Below are 21,640 nucleotides of genomic sequence, written 5' to 3'. Positions count from 1 at the left end.
AGTTTTGGCCAGGGAAGGCTTTCAACAGGAATTTTGATGCAGCCACCTGCTCCTCAGGGCTAGGAAGGTCTATCTGTGTGAAAATCCACATGTTGCAGAAATTGGTGTCAGGGCTGGAGAATTCTCCTGGCTGGTTACTGGTGTTAACACAGACTAAGTATCTCTTTTATGGTTGTATTTTATTGTCCCCTAAGCAGAAATTAAAAAGATAACACCTAAGTATCAGAGAGTATTTCACACAATATTTAGAAGCACATTTTGGGTTGACTGTAGTTCACAAGTTCCTTCTCTGCAGTCCTATTGACTGTTGAATGCTTTACCATGTAAGAGGTTTGGATCTGTAATGGTAAACACAACATTTACAGTCATTTAATTAAGTCTGCCTACCAGGAGATGTTCAGCTAATGTGTAGGATGAGCATCCCAAATATGCTGCTGTTGGCAATCAGTTCCTGCCAGCCTGCAGGCACTTGCCTGGTGGCTTACACAAATGCCTATACATAGGCACTAATTATTGCTAACTGTTAATGGTCATTGATTAGAGCTATGGAGAGCAGCTTTATCATCTAACTTGCCTAGCAGGTCTTAGATTCCATAAAGTAACAATAGAAATAATGTCACTCAGTACAGATTTGCATTTAATAATGTGTAAATCATTGCTACCTCAAGGCCAGTTTAGCATTGGACATACTGATAGGATGAACTGACTGGGAAATGTCAGGTGAGAAGAGCCAAAAGTAAGAAATTAATTAGGATTTTCCACCGACAAAGGTCAGCAAATCTATGCCTTACCGTAAACAGCAAAACCACACCTGTCTTTCTCATACAGAACAAGATGACTTGGTTGTATTATCTGTCCTCTACCTTAGAGACTGAAAGAATGCTAGCTCAATGATAAGATGAGTAAGGCTCATGTTTCTAGCCTCCAAAAACCTACTTTGAGAGTTGGCCTCTGAACATAGGTGAGATTTCTTCTCTGGACATCCATTCCTGCGCTTCGGGATGAAACGTACACAAATGTGCTATTGGAGCTCCAGGCAGATTTCATACTGCTGCTATGCATTAAATTGTTTTGGTAGCACAACTGCGTAGCTTTGTCCTTTACCTTCCATTGTATTATGCACATAAGGAAGTAAGGAAAGATTAATAAAAATACACGTTTATTTCTGAGAACCTCATTTCTCTAGATTGGGCACCTCAAAGCCCATCACTTCCCATGCCATCAGCTGCAGCGTGTGAGCTATTCAAAGGCATAACACGGGGGAAGGCGACGGTTGTGATCCAGCACCTGAAGAAATTCGGGCACGACTTCTACCTACCTGATGGAGGGAAATGGCTGTGGGGATACAGGGACCTACTTTGCGGGAAGGCGACTGACGGCCGTGCTTGGTCCCTTTGGGGCCGCATCTCCTGTGAGGCTGGCGGCAGTGCTTCGGGTTTCCGAGAAAACTAACTGGGAAACTTTTCACCTCAGCACTTGGTGGTCGGAGCGTGCTCGTACTCCCAGATGGAACTGCCAGTGCCCGCCGGGAACAGAACCAAGTGCTCGTGTTTCCCAAGTGCCGACGAGCACTCTGGGCTCTAACCGCAGCGACGTGCTGGCAGCCCTGACACTGCCCCACCATGGCTCCGGGCCCGAGAGCGCCTGGCCCGCCGCGGCTAGCCCAGCGTCCTCTCCCCGCCGCCATTTTGCTAACGCACCGCCAGGCGACCGGCCCCACTGGCAGCCTGCACGGCCCCACGGAGCGCGGAAGTGCCGCTGCGCCATGGTGAGGGGTAGGGCGCTGTGGAGCTGCTGCCTGCAGCTCGCCGTGCTGCCCTCCCCGGCGGGCTGGTCAGGTGGGAAGCCGCAGCCGTTCAACGGCTCCTGCCGGAGAGCTGCGGAGCCGCCGCGGAGGGGGTGGAGCGGCAGCATGGAGGAGGAGGACGAGACTCCTCAGAAGCAGCAGCAGTCCGGGAGGTGAGCGGCGCTCCGGCGGCAGGCAGCGCTCTGGACGCAGGCAGCGCTCTGGAGGCGGGGGTCGTGCCCCCGCGCCTTCCCGTGGGCTGGGAGGGACCGAGCCAAACCTGAGCGGCGGCTCCCGCCTTGTGCCCCTTCGAGGGAGAGGCACCTGCCCGACCAGTCGTTTTCGAAGCCCGGCCAGAGGAGCTGGAGCAGCGCAGTGCTGCGCACCTGCTCCGAGCGCTGCAGCGGGACTTGCTAGACGTACAGTACTGGGGTCCCGCCGGGTGAGTGTGGCCGGGGGGCGCTGGGCTGAACCGTCTGCGGGAGTGGGGCGGAAGCGGGGAGCCCCACCGGCGGCAGCGGGGCAGAGCGAGTGCAGGCGTCCGCTCATTAAAGTTAGGCGGTGGGAGGGCTGCCTGGGGCCGCCAAGCTCTGGCTCCTGGCCGGAATAGAGCTGTGTATCTGGTCTCTCCTGCGCTGTCTCGGCTCCGAGGTGGGTGCACGCTGTGCGCGGTGTTGGGGCTTGCGCTGCGCGGGACGTGGACTATCCCTGCCCAGGGAGCCCGAAGGTCGCCCCTGAGAGGTACCGCGGTCGTGACTGACAAACCGCGACTAGCATCAGCTCCGAAAACACTTGGGACGAGGAGAGCCTTTCACACTGATGAGAGAAATCCTGGAAGCAGGAGTCCTACCTTCGCCTCCCGCCCTCCCAGATGCGATGCTTTCGTCTCCCGTAAATCGCTAGTGGAATACACCGCATCAGAGCGCAGAAACAAGTTATGTAATCGCCTGTAAAAAAATACACTTCGTAGTATTGACGGTTTAGGGAATGTTCTCATTTGAAGAGGAGAAACGAATAGATGTTTTTCGCGAGCATTCTTTTCTTGCCTTCCTGATCTCACTATTCTCCCCCCCGCCCCCCCCCTTTTTCCCAGTCAGTTGCTGTAAGTATGTAGCTTCAATGTATTGGCTGGCACCTGTAATCAGAATCCTACCTCTGATACAGCCAGAGCCAGGACCATGATAAAGCACTTGGGCATCTTGTGTCTAATTGCAGCTTTGAGTGAAAAGGATTTTTCTGTAGATCAGATGTTGCACTTGGTTTGAATTTTCTTAGACAATCTAGGAAAGAAGTGACAGGTGACTATTTGCATGAAATATCTTGTTATTTAGCAGCTGCATAAAGGAGGAGCGATTTGGGTTTGAATAGCAAACAACTGCACCCAAGCAGATAAAACTTACAGAACTGTTCAGCAGAGAATTGGGCACTGCCAAGTGGCACTGAAAACAGCATGCTGCCACCATGTCCTACTGCAGAAAGCAAAGTCTGATGAAAAATCAAGTGGTAAGGAATGTGTATCAAGATGTATATCAAGAGATTTTTTTCTGGTGTAAGATCTGTTGCCCTAATTGGTGCTGGTAATGCTACTGTCTCCTGAGTACGGCTTGTGATAAGATTCCAGGGTTTATTGCTTGTAGTATTTGTAACTAGTTCAGCTGAGGGCAGAACTCTCCCATGCTCTGGACTGGCTTTTGAGGGCGGGTTTTGGTGAGGTTCAGCTGTTTCTGACAATGACATTGTGGCAACAAGTTGTTTGTGTGCATCTGTTTAGGTGTACTTAAATGAAATGCCTTGTTTTCCTAAAACACCTACATAACTGGATGGTGCCTTGAAAATTAGTAGGCTGCTCACATTTGTGTTGGGAAGATGCCTTCACTCTTCCATATTAAAAAAAAAAAGAACACCAACCAAACAACTTTCAATATTAATACTGTTGTTGTTGACTAACAACCAAAGCAGTCTGCCTTTCATGTAGTAAACATGAAGAAACATCTAGAGTCATGGGATAGAATGGAGGATGATTATATTGAGGAAAAAGGATTGTTGTGAAAAGTGTTACTGTGTTGTGACACTTCCAGTTTCTTTTATTTGTGTCTTGCTATGGATGATGTTCCACTTGGAGTCCCTGCTAGTAACTGTGTTTCAGTTAAAGAACAGTAAGGACTTTGACTTTCCAGTCTGAAGTTTTGGAGATTCAAAGCTTTTATATTTGGAAAGGCTGATGACCTTCTAGCTTAACTCATGTGAAAGATGGTCTTGGAACAGTTGCACTCAAGAGAAGATTTGTTAAAATTCTTACTATTTTTCCCCCCAACAACAAACCCCTTCTAATTCTGTTATCTTAAGTGACCTGGAAATTATTTGTATTTCAATAAATTTGAAGTCAAATGTTAAAAATAGTTCTATGAGGTGTATATACATACACAGACAGAAGGAGAGAGAGAGAATGTTGTTGGGACAAGCAAACGTTGAGCTTATGTTGAAATCTAAGTAGTTGTTGCGGAGAAATGTGTTTGGACTTTGAACTGAAGGAAGGGAATCAAACAGGCAAGCATTTAGATATGTTTATATACAAAATTGCGTGACTGTTTATTAACTTGAAAATAAAACTTTTTTTGCTTGGCTGTTGCTGTACTTCCTGGGCAACTGAAGTTTTAGAGGGTTTTAAAGGATTATTCTTGGTGTAAGTCTAGAGAAAGTTTGCATAGGAGTTTGTTCCCTTCTGTCACGGAAAGAAAAGGAAAAGAAAAGGCTTAGTAAATGAGGTGGAGATAGTAATTGTGTGGTTGCAGACATGAAAGTGCCAGAGGTGATTTATAAATTAACTGATCCAGATCATGCTTTGTCTCATGAATCTTATGGATCAAGGTTTTAATGAGGTTTCTGTATACTTTTATAGAAACATTTCTTATCTTGCCTTCATGGCCATGTGCCGCAAAAGGACTCATATTTCTACTACAGTATGCTCGAGTGGAACCTTAGTTTCACTACCTTTAGTGATATTTATTTTCTGTCATACCTAATTGGCGTGAGATGTTAGGTGGGACACCTTTACCCCCAGGATGCAGTGTGAGCTTGCAGTATTTTAAAACTTCATTTTAGTTCTGAAAAATGTGTGTTAACAGCTTCAACGCTGCATAATAACATCCTAACCCCAAGGTGCATAGGGTGTTAATGCATGGGCATGGAGAAAGTTTGTAAATGCTAGACTTGAACATTGGGCTGTAGTTTCTAACAGTAGGACTCATTCTGGGAAGGCTTGCCTCTTACTAACTTTAGTCCCATCTGTAGAGCAGTTGAAATTAATGAACTGCTCATTTACATACATACTTCCAGGAGCAGAGCTGGTGCCAGAACATGAAAGTTGGGGTCCAGCTCCTGTAGCTGGATTGGTACAAGTTTCATGTTTGCTCTTTTGGAAAAGCTGTGTTGAAATTCTTTACAAATGTGAAGGACCATCCACAGAGATTGCCATTGTTGTTGGAAACCATGGTTCACCCACCCAGCTGTGTGCATGTGATATGTGTTGATTTTAAAAGCTGTCTACATGTGTTTGGTGATCCAGTTACCGTCCTGCGTAGCATAACACAGCTGCAAGGCACAAACCCTGCTTCAGGGTATTGTCAGCCTGAGTCTTGCAGAGCAGGTAAGAAAACTTTTCATTCCAGCTCATGCGTTTCCAACATTCTTCCCTATGCATTAAATAGTTGTATGAAATGAGTTGTTTAGAGAGAGCAAAGGAAAGTACTTTCCATTCTGACTTGGGAATTTGACTCCTGCTTTCCTTGGGTGACTGCTTCAGCAATAGCACAGAATTAGCTGTTGTGCTTAATGGTAATGATAGCCTAAGCTGCTCTTTTAAATGTGATGGATGCTTCTGGATCCTTTTAATCCAGACTGCAGTAAAAGATGAAGGTAGAAAGGGAAATAATTTACTGAGCCTGTAGAGCTAAGGGAATTGGCTCCTGGGTTCATGTGCATGGCCTCTATGGACAACTACTGTCAGGGAGCATAACCTAAACAGAATATGCATGTAACAGAAACTTCTGGAATATTAAATGCAATTCACAAACATGTTTGGGAACTACAAAGTGACCATAGTGGACAGGGACAGTCAGCTGGGCATTTGGAAACAATGGGAAAACAGTTATGCATAGTCCCAATTCCAGTAAGAGGCATCTTTATACAGTTGATGCAGTGCCCTTAGCTGATGGGATTTAACCCAGGGTTGAGAATAGCTGGCTCCAGGTACTAGTGGTAGGCCTGACTCTACAGCCTATTTGGATTTGTATCCAGAGGCATATAAGGATGTAGCTGATAGGCACCCCTGATGGCTCTGAATAACTTTCTGTTGGTTTAGTTCCCCTAATGAATGCCAGGCCAGTAGAGTTTGCAGTGTGTAGAAACAGGAGTGGGCTGCCTTTTAGGTGGTAAATAGTTATTGAATTTCCTTGGGTGTAATATGAAGTAGTAGAGTGTGAGTAGCAGCAGTACTGAATGTGGATGAAGCCTTGGATAGGGAACAAATGAAAAATGAAATATATTAAGGGTAGAGAGAATTATTGAACCTAACTTGATGGTGTAACTCAGCTGTACTAAGTGAATTCTAACTGAGAGGGTATTTAATAAATGGCTTTTTTTTATAGCAGTACTGGCACAGGTAGACTTTGTTTACAGCATTATATTCCTGTTCTCAGCCTTCTCTGCCCCAGCCAGTGTGGTGGTATAAACACTTGCATGGTTACACAGTAATACAAGTGAAAAGGGGATGGCCAGGTAAGAAGTGGCTATCAGATGGATTAGTTTCTTGAACTAATTCACCATGTGGACACAAATGTTTGTTTTGACAAGCCTAGGAGAGCAATGAATGCAGAAATGGTGGTGGCTGCTGAAGTAATACAGCTGTTGTAGGAAAAAGTCTAACAACAGATGACCATGTGGAGATGCTTCACAACTGGTTTATTTGTAATTATTTTTTTCTGTTATGTTTAAATAAAACTTTGTTGTTTTTGTTTTTTTTTTTACTGTTGGACCTTACAACTGGAGAAGAATGGTAAAGGAATCAGTCTAGTTCTATGAGGTTGTTTCTGGAAAGAACTATTTCTGTTTTACTCAATTACTTCTCAAAAAGTACAGAAAAATCACTGTAGAGTCAGGATCCTTACAGACTTATTGAGAACAGGGAAAAGCTAGCCTAGCAGCCTGTAGCTATGTTATAAAATGGTACAGCAAAGAATGGGGTAAGGCTGTACTAGCATGGATTTGTTTCTTTGTGGATGTTTGTTAAAATATGGGAATAGGCCATCACAAGGAATCCCAATCTGGCTATTAAAATACCTACAAATGTCTGAAGGGTGGCTGTCAGGAGGATGGAACCAGTCTCTTTTCAGTGATACCCAGTGACAGGATGAGGGGCAATGGATGTAAACTCAAGCACAGGAAGTTCCATTAACATGAGAAAAAAACCCTTTGCTGTGAGGGTGACGGAGCCCTGGAACAGGCTGCCCAGAGAGGTTGTGGAGTCTCCTTCTCTGGAGGTCTTCAAAACCCACATGGATGTGTTCCTATGTGACTTGCCTAGGTGATCCTGGTCTGGCAGGGTTGGACTGAATGATCTCTGAAGGTTCCTTCTGACCCCTAACATTCCGTGAATTAAAATTTTTACAATGCTTGTGCTTGCTTGTAACATTCAATAGGAAATCTCAGGTAATGAATGTATAAATCATCAAGTTGCAAGCTTGAGAGATCTTTTTTTTCCCTGTGTGAAACTCTTGAGATCAAGAGCACATGAAATAATTGCTGTGCATAGTGAAAGAACACTTCCAAGTTGGTCTGCAGAAAGCTGAGCTTCTTGCTTTGATGGGTCGCAGTCATGTGATGAGCAGCCTGAACTACTGCACCATGAAAGTTTAAATGCATTCAGAATTTTCCACTCTCAAACTGTTCATTATTTAAAGCAGGCAGTTTCAAACCTGAAGGAAAAATGAAAACACAGCCAAAACTTAGCTGGCAGTTGTTTGATAGTTGAGTGTACAGCAGCCTTTTTCCGTTTTTTGTTTGTTTTGTTTCAAGCTAAAAAGTGTGATTTTTGCATTCATGAAAAACAGTATGTTGAAAGAAAATGTTGTGGTTGTGTAGCAGTATATGGCTTGCAGAAAGCTCAGACTCTTGCTTTGGGAAGGCTGCAGCAGCTTGAGCTTGCTAGGAACTGCGTGCTGTCACTTTGAGATGGTCTTGTAGTGCAGCCCAGATCTGGATGTAGTTCTGCAGAAACACAGTGATGAGAAATGAACCTAAGGCTTCAAAAATAGAGAGAATTAGGTATATTTGGAAAGCTATGTAATGTTTTCAAATTAAGTATAAAGCTTTCTGAATGTTGCTGAGTTCCAGGAAACCATCGCTTCATAATAACTCCTTCTTAAACTTTGTGCCTTATGGATTTGCCAAATAAGGACCACATTTCTGTGTGGAACAGAAGGGTGAGTCTGTTCTGGCAGACTTCATGGTCAGTAGCATGTCTGTGCATGGCTGCTTAGGGGGAGCTACATCATTTCAGTTATGGAGTAGTGGAGGTTAGAGGAGGCTAGCTGGAAAAGGTGAAGATTTGCACAACAGATTTTGTGTTGATGCATGTCTTCTTTAAATGAAGCTAATTTGGTCTGAATCTCTGTTGTTTAAAAGGTCATTTAAACAGGAATATTTTGATATCAGAGTGCTTCTTTTAATATTCATGTATTCTGTTTCTTACCTTCTTTTGGAACAGAAGGCAAAAGTATAAAAAATATTTAGTTAAACTTTGCAATTGTTTTCCTAGCTAAACAGAAGGCTCAGGGCCAAAATAGTTGTATTTAAATTTTTTACTATATAAGCAATGTTAAAATAAATAATTTGCCTCAAACCTGTAGTCACAAGGGCTATCTCCTGTTTACGGCTGCAAGCCTGCTGGTAGCAACAAAAGAGATGGGGTTTTAATGCTATGTCCTGCATGATCTACAACTTCTCTCTTGCTTTGTGGATTACTAGGTATCTCTTAGTATCTGGTGCTGGAAAACCACGTATGTGAGCCCTGCATTTTGATTCATTTTGTTCAGCAGACAGTGATGGTTTGTCTAGAGTACTTTCTGGCCTTATGGATTTCTCCTGACTGGTCCCTTTCCTTTTCTGAGTTCAGTTGGGTTGTATCTTGCCTGAGCCCCTCTTACAAACAGTGGCAATCCACTTGCCCTTGTTTAGGGGTAAGTCACCTCATCCTGAAGGATGGGTTCCATTTGTTAATGATTTTGAGTAGTGATTTTCTTCTTAGTTTAAAAGTTTGGAAAATAAAAGATTTCTTGTGGAACATTACAATAATGACTAATCACTAGACAGAACTCCCTTACCCCTGCCCCTGCTCCCAAGTGCACACAGCTCTATTCCAGTTTGATTTTTGGTGTCTCTATTGCTCATAATTTCACTGTCAATCCAGTGCTTAAATTTGTTTCTCAAATACCAAACTATTTTTTTTTTTTTGGGGGATAAGACTTCAGAAAACTGGATGAAAAATCAGCTCATTTCAGGTTGTGTGTTTTCTAATATTTAAAATACAGCTGCCAGATCTCCTTGTCTGTAGGTACTCTCTTTTGCAAAAGGGCAAGAATCTCCTTGGACTGATAACTGCTTGAGTTTTATTTTAAGTTAATGATCGCTGTCTTTCAAGAAATTATCTACATATTTTTGATAAGAAAAAATAGATTCTTTTTACTATATTCCAGGAATATTGTAGGATATTTTTTACCAGTTTAAACAAACCTGAAATGAACTCCAAGACTGATGTTTCAAAGGAATCTAAAATTCATTAGGAATACTACAAACAGTTGTTTGTAAATGTGTCCCTTGTTTTATGCATTTCACCTGGTTTAAAGTATTCTGTGAGTGCAGAGCTCTTTTATCCCTTCAGCTGCTTATGGAATACTAATGACAGTAATGTATGTGCTTCATGGGGAAAGTATGTTGGCAGAGAGATACCTGCAGTGCCCTAAATGCCTTGGCATTGTCTTTGTTTAATCAGCATAGTTGATCCCCACTTCCCTAGAGGTTTATGCTTTTGGAGTAAGATCAAAGGCTTATATGAAAATGTAAACAAACGTAGAATTCACCTATTTTAGAGATGAATAAATAGATAAACAGCATCTTAAAAATAAAACCTTAGGTACTCTGCTCTCTAATAGAAAGTGCTTTGTAGGAACAGTAATTACAGTAGTTATATATTTAAAAATCAGACTTCTGAGCTGTTAACAGAAGAATTTCCTGGAATATAGGACCTATCTGATTAAACTTTTGTTATTTGTTTTCATGATGCTCTCTAGAAGAGTGGATGTTTTATGCTGTCTCCATGCTTTGCTAAATTAATAAGCTGAGCTGGCACTGAAATTGCTCTTTGAGGAATGCAAAAATCCCCAACCCTCCTAAGTTAAAGTAACAGTTAAAATATCAATTACCATTTTTGGGGTCTTCTGTCTGCCTTTTTGTGGTACTTTTATGGTACCATTTATGTCTGCTTAAAATGGTGCAGAGTAATTTGGGTGGCTGTTTACTGAAGGCTTATTCCAGTAACAGTTTAGTGGCAGCTCAGTTGAAACTGTGATGCAGATGTGGTATCTTATTGCTAAATAGGAAATACACAAGCAGAGTGGTTTCAGTAAAACTAGAGGGAAAGTAGAGTACAGAGCAATTGCATTAAACCAGGATTCTGACCAAAAGCATTCTATCAGCAGTATTTGTGGAATTGTTCATGCTGCTTTATTAGAGGTGAATTTGGATGTGTTCACGTTTTCTCTCTACTGTATGGCAAAATAATGTGTGTGTTTTAAAGAAACTGTCACAATGTTTATCAGTTGTCACAGCTTTGCAACCGACGCTATGCTTTTTAGTAACTGCTTGCTGCCAAAGTAGCAGGGGCAGGCTGTGCATTTGAGCTTGGAACACCCCAGTAAATGCATTTGGGTTCAGTTTGCTAAAGCTTGTTGTGTGCAAAGCCTTGGCTGCAAGGGTTTCAGTGACAATGTGTTTCTGGTTCCTTGTCACTAGGAACTTGAGGGGCACACTGAGCCATGCAAGTTCTAAGAAAAACATGGGCTGTAATTCTGTTTTCTGAAAATGTTGTTTGAGTGGACTGGCTTCTGTGCCTCAGCCCACTACTTCTTATGTGAGTATAAAGCTGAAGTTTGAGTATCTGAATTGATGAAGCAGTAGATGGGCTGAAACATGTGGGGGAGGCTTTTACCACAGGACAAACTTCACAGTTGCATATTAAAACTTATTCCTGCACCTAAGCAGCCTATCATGCTGTTTACAATCTGTTGGGTCACAGATTCAAAGAATGTTAGGGGATGGAAGGAATCTTGAAAGCTTATCCAGTCCAACTGCCCCTGCCAGAGCAGGATCACCAAGGACAGGCCACACAGGAAAACATCCAGGTGGGCTTTGAATGTCTGCACAGAAGGAGACTCCACAACCTCTCTGGGCAGCCTGTTCCAGTGCTCTGTCACCCTCACAGTGAAAAAGTTTTCCCTTATGTTCACATGCAACATCCTCAGCTCCAGCTTGCACCCGCTGCCCCTTGTCCCATCACTGGACATCACTGAGCAGAGACTGGCTCTGTCCTCCTGATGCTGCACTTAACATCTTCATAAACACAAATGAGGTCACCCCTCAGGCTCTTCCTCTCCAAGCTAAAGAGACCCAGTTTCCCCAGCCTTTCCTCACAAGGGAGATGTTCCACTCCCTTCAGCATATTTGTGGCTCTGTGCTGGACTCTTTCAAGCAGTTCACTGAAGTCCTCCTTGAACTGAGTGGCCCAGAAATGGACACAATATTCCAGATGTGGCCTCACCAGGGCAGAGGGGAAGGAGAACCTCTCACAGCCCTTCTAATCCACCCGCATTCTTGCCCACAAGGGCATGTTGCTGGCTCATGGGCATCCTGTTGTCCACCAGGACCCCCAGGTCCCTTTCCTCTGTGCTGATCTCTAACAGGTTGGTTCCCATCCTCTCCTGGTCTTTGGGGTTCTTTCCCAGATTCAGGACTCTACATTTGGCCTTGTTGGATTTCATTCAGTTTCTCTCTGACCAACTCTCCAGCCTGTCCAAGTCTGGCTGAACAGCAGCACAGCCTTCAGGTGTCATCTTCTATTTTTTATCAGGGAGAGTTTGTAAGCACCGGAGAGTTGTGTACTCTTTAGCACAGCAGTCTGTCAGAACAGTAAATTTACTTTCAGCTGAATAAAGTCCACACAGAAACTGGAGCATTTAGCTTCAACTGGATTGCTTCAGCAGCTTTTTTAAAATGAAACGGGGATTTTTGTTTTTTCCACCTTGGAGCTGGCTGTTTTCTAAGAAATGTGGCAGCACTGGGACTTTATAGAAATAAGTCTTTCTTGATTATTTTCTCATTTTTGCTTTTTGGTATGGAATTAAGAGCACACATTGCTGCAACAATTTATTTGGGATGTTCCCATTTTCTGTGGCCTTTCACTGGTCGGTTTGGTTAAATGTGTATCAACAATTAAAGCTGTGGATTTACTGTTATTACAATAAGCTTTTGGAGAATATAGGACCAAGTGTCTTTTGTGTTCTCACTTCTCTGCCTGTATGTGCATTTTGTCAGTAGAAGCTGCTGTTCTTGCTACAAAACAAAGTCCATAGATGGGCAGATCCTAGCATATTCTGGTTCCGGGGTCTCTGGAATAGGTTTGCAGGATTGTGTTACACGGTGCACTAGACCTTTCCAGGTTTCAGGAGGAACTTCATCTTCTTGCCAAATGTAAATTGAGGCACCCTTCCCCCTACTCTTGCAGCTGGCGGCTAATGGTGTTAGTATATGAAGCTGTGCATACCAGCGACGAAAATTCTTCCTGAACTACAAAGAGTTCATTTCCTGTCTACTTGCCACAGCATGTTTTTGAAGTCTTTTGTGTAACAGCAACTGTTCTAAAAATATATTTTGTTGAGGAAAGAAAAAAAGGCAGTAAATCATAAAATAAGAAGAGCAGAGTTGTTTCTAGTATATGTGAGAACATTCGGTGTTACGGATATTGATGTTGGTCCAAGAAAAGACTGATTAATTCAAAATCTGTTTTAGTTCTCCAAAGGCCATGGATCAGAAAACAGAGGAGGAGCAGCCTTTAACTGTGTCTAACCAGTACCCTAAAGAAGCAGTGAGGAAGCGTCAGAATTCAGGCCGAGGCTCCAGGGGCAGTGATTCTTCCAGGACCTCCAGGAAAAGCTTCAGGCTGGACTACAGATTAGAAGAGGATGTAACTAAATCAAAGAGAGGCAAAGATGGGAGGTTTGTCAATCCATGGCCAACATGGAAATCGCCAACCTTGCCAAATATTTTGAAATGGTCCCTCATGGAGAAGAATAACAGCAATGTGCCATGCTCAAAGCAGGTAAACACTTGCATGCTTCCTGTTCTTGATTGACATTGCCTTTATCCCTGCTCTAATCAATGAAATAGGACAGTTCCTAACTAATACTTATGGGGCACCTTGTGGAGACTTTTCAAGTCTTGTTTTTCTGATTGTATTATCACTTTATTCTTTCCAAAAGATTGGCTAATACTTTCTGCCTCTTTAATTTTCTTCCTCCTTTTCCATTGGTGCCACACCCTTTCATTTATCCAGCTCAATTTATATTCACTAAAACAGCAAAAATGTCGCCTAGCTCTACAGTTACATTTTTTTCTTTGTTAATAGATGTTGCCCTATGAAGCATGCTGCTACTGGTAATTTATATTTCATGAAGTAGCTGTGAGATATCTCACTTGACTTTTATTTTTCACACTACCATTTACTACATACTTTACAACTGGTTCATGAAAATGCAATAAAGAGTTGCTGACATCTTTTCATGAAAGAGCTTCTAAATCTATAGTTTTCTGTTTCAGGAGAAAAAAAAAGTCTGCCTGTTAAAAGCTAACCTGAGCAAGGATTTGTACTGAAACACTAAAGGTGCAGTGCCAGTTCACTGGGCCACACCGTTGTTTGTTCTTGAGGTATGGCTTCTGTCGAGTGTTTTATATAAAGAAGGTAGCAGAGGAAGCAACCTCTGAGAGAAGCTTCTTCTCCATAAAGAGTGAAGGATACTGGAAGTCCATGGGTTGTCTTTGTGGCCACAAGAAGTGTTACAGTTTGGCAGGGTTACTTCTCAAAGTATTTTGTGTCAGCTGCACTTTGGAAAAGCTGCTGAAGGGTGTGGAACCAGGGAAAGCACTTTTCAGCAAGCAGGTGTTAGTAAAGCTTTAACCATGCTAAAAGGTGTGACCAAGCTGTAAACCTCCCATAATTAGCAAAGGACTTACACTTTTCATTTGTATTTTAGGTGAATTACTTGTGAAGGAAGGAATTTGGTCAGTTTTGTGGGCAGGAAAGCAGTATTACACATGATGGTCAGAGGGGTGATGGTTTCTTTAAGGATGTGTTAAGGGAGAAATAATCTTGTCTGTAATTGCTCCATAATAGTAACAACTGACTGACATCCTGCTTCCAGACATTGTCTGCACCTTTTAGAAGTAGCAGTGGCTGTGCCTCAGTGTGTAAAGCTTTCTAGACAGTGGGCTGCACTATGATATTGGGCTATGTTTGTGTAAAACTCACCCCATGGTGTTTGCAATTGCCTTTGACCACTGTCCTATTCTATGTGCACAATAGGTTTCAGATTTTGCCAGCACTGCTTGGAAATCTGGTTAGTGACTGAAGCAGCTGGAAGACAGACCAAAGGTGTACTGTAGGATACACAGCTCTCTGCTGGCAGTGGAGAGCTGCAGCACTCCTCTTTAATTTACAGATCATCCCTGCAATAAAGGATGATTACAATGAAATCTACACTGTACCACTTGTAAAGCTGCCTCTCTGACCCACATGGGATTAATTTTGGACTAATTTTGTTACTTTGCATATGAAATTTTTTCATTAAGTGCCTGCAAAACCCTAGATAGGGATCAATAAAATGCACTTCTTGAGTCCTCTGCCGCTTTCATGCTTGTCCATTTATGTTTGTTCCATACCTAAATCAATCTGTAAAGCACCTGTGAAGTTGTTTGATGTTCAGACTAAGGGCCCCATGCTTTATTTAGCCCTTCTAGATAGCACATCCTTCAACTAGAATCCTACTTGTGCCTAGTGTGCATGGTTACACCCTGCAGTGATGGGCAGGTTAACTTTATCTGTACCAAGGACTTTGCATGTGTGGGGGAAAAAAGCAAAGAAAACAAGAGGCCTGATCCCAGCTCTGTGCTTCTCTGTGTAAAGCTCTGTGTATTCTAACCAGGCCTTCACGGCAGGTCTGTGTGATTGTCCAGAACACACAAACTTCTTGAATTTCCATTACAGCCTTTATGAATGATTTTTTTCAGTGCTCTTGAGGTGTCTTTAGTTTTTAGTTGTATCAACAGTTGAGATTGTTCTCATTTCTGTAAAATCTAGTGGTATTCCAGCATGCACCAAGCACCAAAAGTCCTAAGCTCATTAGCTAGTCCTACCAAAGCCTGTCATGTGCTGCTGCTTGCTTTGCATTAGGAAGGAAAGAGCATGGGAGGGGAGAAGGGGCACCACAGGTGGAGTTGTTGTATGACTCCAGTGGTGAAAATAAGATAGCATTAGGCACATTTTGCTTCTGGTGGTAGCTGATTTGGGGATTGGACCAGATGACCTCTGGAGGTCCTTTCCAACCCTACCCATTCTGTGATTTGACATCTATACCATGTTTCAAAGATCTGTTATAGTTTGTCTCAGTCTGATACTCGTACTGTGTTTACTCTTGTGGGAATTAAGTGATTGCATTGTACTCACACTGAGCTTTCCAGAAGGTTCTCTATTTCTTGTTCCTGGAGTCAGAAATGAAACTTTTCCAGTAGACATGTTGTGTCCATTAATTCTCAGAAAAAACTATTTCATAAAGATGTTATTCCTTACAGCAGGACTGCAGGGGGTGGAAGTGTGTGTGGCACATGCCCTCCAAATCAATAAAATATCATGGAGAAAGTAACTTTCCTGAAGCTGTCAGGACTATTTTAGCAAGGGAAAACCCAGACTTCTCAACTGTCATAGCACCAGCTGGATTGCAAAGGAGAGGGCAGCTCCGTAGAAGCTCCCTGACAGTGCTGATCTGTCCTAGAGAGCTAGAGAATGAGCAACAACCACTGCATGGAGAACCTGACTAGGAACCAGAGGTGCTGGGACATCTGTGATTACCAGGGAGAGAAAACTGTAGGAGCTGCCTAACACAAGAAAATCCTTCTGAAGTGATGCAAGGAGTTCAGACCAGAACCATTTGAGAAGAGAGCTTCAGCTACAGTGTAGCAGAACTGGAGATGGTCAGGAACTCTGAGAAGACTTTGGTTGGGTTTCTTTTATAGAAAAACTCCTGCATAAGCATCTCAGCCAAAGTGCAATGAAGAGAATAGCTCTGGTTCAAAATGAGACAATGAGTGGTGGTTGGACCATGAGTTTCAGTAGATGTTATCTACCCATGGCTTCCTTTGTGCCCGCTTGAGTCTACGTGTGAGTAAAATTTGGAAGCTGACCAAGCTGACAGCTGTCTGTTTTCTTCCTCTGGATTGATGTTCAGCTGGATCAGTTCTCTGACCCACCAGACAGGAGTGGAGACTCCCTGAGTATTCACACTGGAACAAGAAGGGTGGAAGTTGTGCATAACTTTGTTACCCAGAGTATGGATTTTGGCTGATTTTAAGTTATTCATGGGGCTGCATCCTGAACATACAGGAAGATCAGTACAGTGATTTATTCAGTAATCATGAAACTTTAATTACCTTGAAGGCCTCAATAAAACATCACAGGAAGCACAGCTAAGTGCCTCAAGGTCTGTCTTAAAATGAGTTTGTGTTTTACAAACACTCATGGAATTCTTGGCAGGATGGGAAGAGAGAGTTGTAAAAGCTCTCATCAGGCAGGTGAGGGTCCCTCCATGTGCTGCTTCTGTATGAAATCGAGAGAGAGAGGCTGATGGAGGCTGTCAGAGCTTCTGTGGACCTCTTCTGGGAGTGTGGATTTCCCTTTCATCTGTGGGTTTGTGACTATTTGTGCTAGGGCTTAGAGGATACGTCCTTTAGTTGCACAAGCTAAGATGGAGCATTTGGTATAGTAACAGCGTACAGATTATTTTCCAGGTCAGGAAGGCCAACTGACTGCAGAGCCTTTCCGCAGATGTTGTTCGTGCCTTGCAGCGCTTTCCCTGCAATGCTTTCAGAGTCTATTAGTAGATCCCTCACTTAATGGGATGCTCTCAAGCTCTCTCTTCTCTCTTAACAGAGAACTGAAAACAATGTTACAAAAACTTAAGGTGAAACTAGGAGGAAGTACCTAGAAAAATGGTCATTATAAGGGCATTTGGTTTGTGTTTCAGTTCTCTAGTTGCCTAAAAACAGAAAGAAAATGTAAATCTTGACTGGAATGATTTGTGCCTTATATGCAGCTTCTGTTCCATGGTTAAACACGTTCTGAAATGTCATGCCTGTTGTGTTCTGTTTTGCTAGGAACTTGACAAAGAGCTTCCAGTGCTAAAACCTTACTTTGTTCAAAAGCCCGAACTTGCTGGGAAGACAGGAACTGGTCTACGAGTGACATGGCTGGGCCATGCCTCAGTGCTGGTGGAAATGGATGAACTTATTTTTCTTACTGACCCCATCTTCAGCCAGCGAGCTTCCCCCACACAGCTGCTGGGGCCCAAGCGCTTCCGAGGCCCACCATGCTCAGTGGAGGAGCTGCCCAGGATTGATGCAGTGGTGATCAGCCACAGCCATTATGATCACCTGGACCACAGCACTGTGATGAGCCTGAACCAGCGCTTCGGCAGTGAGCTGCGCTGGTTCGTGCCCCTGGGGCTCCTGAGCTGGATGCAGAGGTGTGGCTGTGAGAATGTGATTGAGCTGGACTGGTGGGAGGAGAACTGCGTCCCTGGGCATGACGCCGTCACCTTTGTCTTCACCCCTTCTCAACACTGGTGTAAAAGGACTGCCACAGATGACAATAAGGTTCTCTGGGGCAGTTGGTCTATCCTGGGCCCCTGGAACAGATTCTTCTTTTCAGGAGATACTGGATACTGTGTTGCTTTTGAACAGATAGGTAAAAGGTTTGGACCTTTTGATCTTGCAGCCATCCCCATTGGAGCTTATGAGCCAAGGTATGAACCCCAAAGTTTGATCAAAACACACGAATGAAATGGTGCACTGGTGACCAAAAATGCACTCAGCAGTGAACACTGCAAGTGTACTGCACTAAGGGTGTATGAGAGAATATAGTGGCAAGAGGAGGAAATTGCTGAGGCAAAAGGAACTGCTGAATGATTAAAAAGAGCAAATAATTCAAGATAGAGCTGAAGTGTCTAGGATGCTTGCCTGTGTATGTCTGATGTTCTTAGAGAGGTTTTTCTGTGGTTTTGAGCACAGTAAGAAGCTTACTTTCTTCCATGAAAAATGTTGAGTGAAAATCTGGGTTTACTTTGTGGCTGTTTTTCTGAAATAGCATCACTTAGTACAGCCCATTCAGATGCATGCAATTTGCTGCATTTTTCTCCTGCCTCAGTCTTCCTGCTGTTTCTGCACCTTTTCTGGAGCAAAGGATGACTCCTGTAGAGAGTGTTTCTGAAAGATCTGCTTGGTTTAGACATCTGTATCCTGCTCATGACAGAGTACCTAAACCGTTAGATGACAGTGCTCTTGTAGTGCTGGCAGCAAAGCATGTCTATGCTGGGAAAGGAAGATAGGAGTCTGAATAAGGAAGTAAAAATCTGGTGCCTTTCATGAACTGCCAGGGTCTCTCCTGCTTTTGCCCTATTCCCTTATGCTGTCTTCTGAAGCTCGTGCTTTCTGGTGTCCGCTGCTAGCATGGAATTTTTTCAGGGATGAATTTAGATCTGTGGCCTTAAGGCACCAGGAATATGTCCTTAATCTACTAAAGATACAGATGAGGAAAAATCCTATTGAAAAAGGGAGTGAAATGCATGTACTGCTGTTTTGTGGGTATATTCCAGCTTGTTGATTTTGAGTGTCCTATGTGTTGCTCCATCAATTGATAAGGTGAGCAAATACATCTCTGTTTTCAGATTCTTTGCTACTTACTCAATGCAAGTAAAGAAGAAATTTTGCTCTGAATTAGATAACACACAAGAAAATTGCTTTATGTTTTGCTAGGTGGTTTATGAAATACCAGCACGTGGATCCTGAAGAAGCAGTAAGAATCCATATTGATGTTCAGGCCAAGAAGTCTGTAGCAATTCACTGGGGGACCTTTGCTTTAGCAAATGAGGTAAACATCAACACTCTGCAGGAGTTCAGCTTTCCTGAGTGCACAGCCACTGATGGAGCTTTGCTCATGCAGTTTAACCCATCTGTTGGTATACTTAAAGTATAACCTCTGTATGAGTGAAAAGTCACTGTGTGTACTGCAGGTCAGAACAGTGCTAAGCTTTTCATACCAAAGTACAGAAGATTTTTCCGTGGTTAAGATTAATTTGAAAGTGCAGAGTTACTGAAACCAGTGTCAGTGACTTCTGCTAACCAAAAGCTGAGGAACGTGAAAGATGGGAAGACAGGCAGCAACAGAGGTGAACTGAGTAGTGCATCCCTTGGAGGCAGTAAGAATTGCATGCCTGCAGGTCAATGCATCATGTATTAATCGTGTTTGTCTAGTAAATACATTGAACAGCTGGTTCATTGTTAAATACCAGCAAGAACAGGAAAACCTGAGTTGTTGATTTTTTTTTTTTTTGTAATGATGTTTAGTTGCCCCCTCCCCCCCCCCAGTATTAATAAAGAGGTTACCCAGGTAACTTCAGGGTGAGTAATATGTGCCATGAAAGGGCAGTGTCTCTGTCTGCTTTGATACACCTTGTCTGGCAGCTGTTTTTCAACTTTGTAGCAGGAGTACCACTACATTATAACACTCAGCTCTGATGCTATTAGCTGGGCTCATCTGATAGGTTTTCTCTAACTGGGGTAGAACACTTTCTGTTGCTGATGCTTCCAATAAGCTATGTCACTGGTGCCCACAGTACAAATGCTGTTATGTCTTCAGAAGCACAGAAAACTGAAGGATTTCTCCCTGATGGTGCCTTTTCTGAAACATAACAAAGACAGTGACATAACCTCAGCCCCAGTAGAGCTGTCAGCTGTTCTACTACACCAGGGAAAGCACCATCTCTGAGGAGCTGACACCTCTCCCATGTTCCTGCTTTTAAGGGATTTAGTTTAACACACTGCAGAAGACTGAGTTGTGCCTTGGTGGTTACTCTACACCTGTAAATCAGCATTCCTAGCCTTTAAAAACTGAAAATCAAACATCTTAATTTGACAAACTTTTTAGGCAATGTTTAAGATGTAAACAAGTCCTTGTTTGGAGCAATGATATTTTTTTCTTCCCTGAGTGCTTCACTGGTATCTTTTCCCTCATGTTATTCTTATTTTTTTTTTTTTAGTATTACTTGGATCCTCCAGTTAAATTGAATGAAGCTCTTGAACTATATGGCTTAAAAAAAGAAGACTTCTTTGTCTTAAACCACGGAGAATCACGGGACTTGAGTACAAATGATGGGTTTGAATAGTAGCAGAGCAGGAGCAGATCCTTGCAAGCCCTATTTGATTTGAACTAACAATTAATGTTACAAATATTAATTATGATGTACTTACAAAGCAGATTTTTTGGAGTGAAATGGTTTTTTAGATGCTAAGCTTGCCAGCTTCAGAACTAAAACTTGTATACAAGTTTTGTGATAAATTTTACTAATTCTTTTGGTTAGCGTTTTTGAGAGGTGATCTAAAACCTGGTTAATATCTAAGTATTGCCTGGGAATAACTCTTATGTACCCCACTGATAACTACTGGGTCTTTTTGAAACTCTTCATCGCACCTGCAGCAGCAATAATGACCTCAGCCCAGGCCATACTCCTGCAGTTAATGGCTGACTTGAATTGGTCATTGTTAGAATGTCACCTCTTACCTGTTAGTCATCGATCCTCAGGTTTCGCCTTGTGTACCTTCATACCTTCACAGGATGGTTTGTGGGGTGGAGTCTTCCAATACAGCTGTGTTGTTAAAGCACAAGCACAGTAGTGATTTTACTGAGTGCTTCTACATTTTCATATATTGATGAACCACAAAAGCTGCATTTTCCAATGATCTAATGCAATGTGCCTTTTAAAGAGAGAGATGAATTACTGCTGCAGCACTGATGTGTCAAACTTATTGCTGGCCAGAGCGTCTGTGCACTTTCATTGTTTTGTGTTTGTAAAGCTAGGCCTGAACGTGTCCTAAAGAACTTTCTTGTCAAATGCAGTCATTGAGATGAAAGGATCTCTTAATAGTGCGTGTCTCTGCATTGACTCAGCCTGTTGATAATTTGGGTTTGGGTTTGTTTCCTTTTAGTGAAAAGTAAGGGCTGTGCTCTTTTTCCTTGTAGCTTCCATATAATTTTAAAATCCAAGGAGAGCTCCCAGGGTTGTTGTGAAATCTGGCTACATGTATCTGTATCAAATTGCCATGATAACGGACAGAATTAAAGCTGTCATTGCCAAGAAAAGGGCTTGGTTTTCTCCTTCAGAATTCATTGGGAAATCATTCCTTTGGTTCATGATTTGGTTTGGTCTGTGTATTTTTTTTGCTCTTGCTGTGCATTACATTTTCTAGTCATACTCCACAAAGGTAATTTTTTTAAAAGACATCATCATTTCCCTGCAATTTAAAGACATGAACTTCTGACAACAAATTAAAGCCAGTTAATGAGATTTCATGCTAGGAGCAAACTGAAGTGATCTTTTACTGTTGACAGTTACCTTTTAAAAATGTATGCTGGGTAGTCCTGGA

At 42.7% G+C, this 21,640-nt stretch overlaps 1 protein-coding gene across 1 annotated transcript; it reads left to right on the top strand.

Annotated features, from left to right (window-relative positions):
* Positions 1-2,195: 2,195 nt before the first annotated feature.
* NAPEPLD (N-acyl phosphatidylethanolamine phospholipase D) lies at positions 2,196-21,346 on the top strand. The gene is made up of 5 exons (XM_054399529.1): positions 2,196-2,228; positions 12,905-13,214; positions 17,318-17,964; positions 18,974-19,088; positions 20,257-21,346. The coding sequence occupies exons 2-5, from the start codon at positions 12,918-12,920 to the stop codon at positions 20,380-20,382; spliced, it is 1,185 nt and encodes a 394-aa protein (XP_054255504.1). The 5' UTR covers positions 2,196-2,228; positions 12,905-12,917; the 3' UTR covers positions 20,383-21,346.
* Positions 21,347-21,640: the final 294 nt, after the last annotated feature.

The sequence above is a fragment of the Indicator indicator genome, chromosome 3 (genome assembly GCF_027791375.1).
Source record: "Indicator indicator isolate 239-I01 chromosome 3, UM_Iind_1.1, whole genome shotgun sequence".
Taxonomy (NCBI): Eukaryota; Metazoa; Chordata; class Aves; order Piciformes; family Indicatoridae; genus Indicator; species Indicator indicator.
Note: the sequence above shows the minus strand (reverse complement) of the source record. Positions and strands in the feature narration are given on the sequence as shown.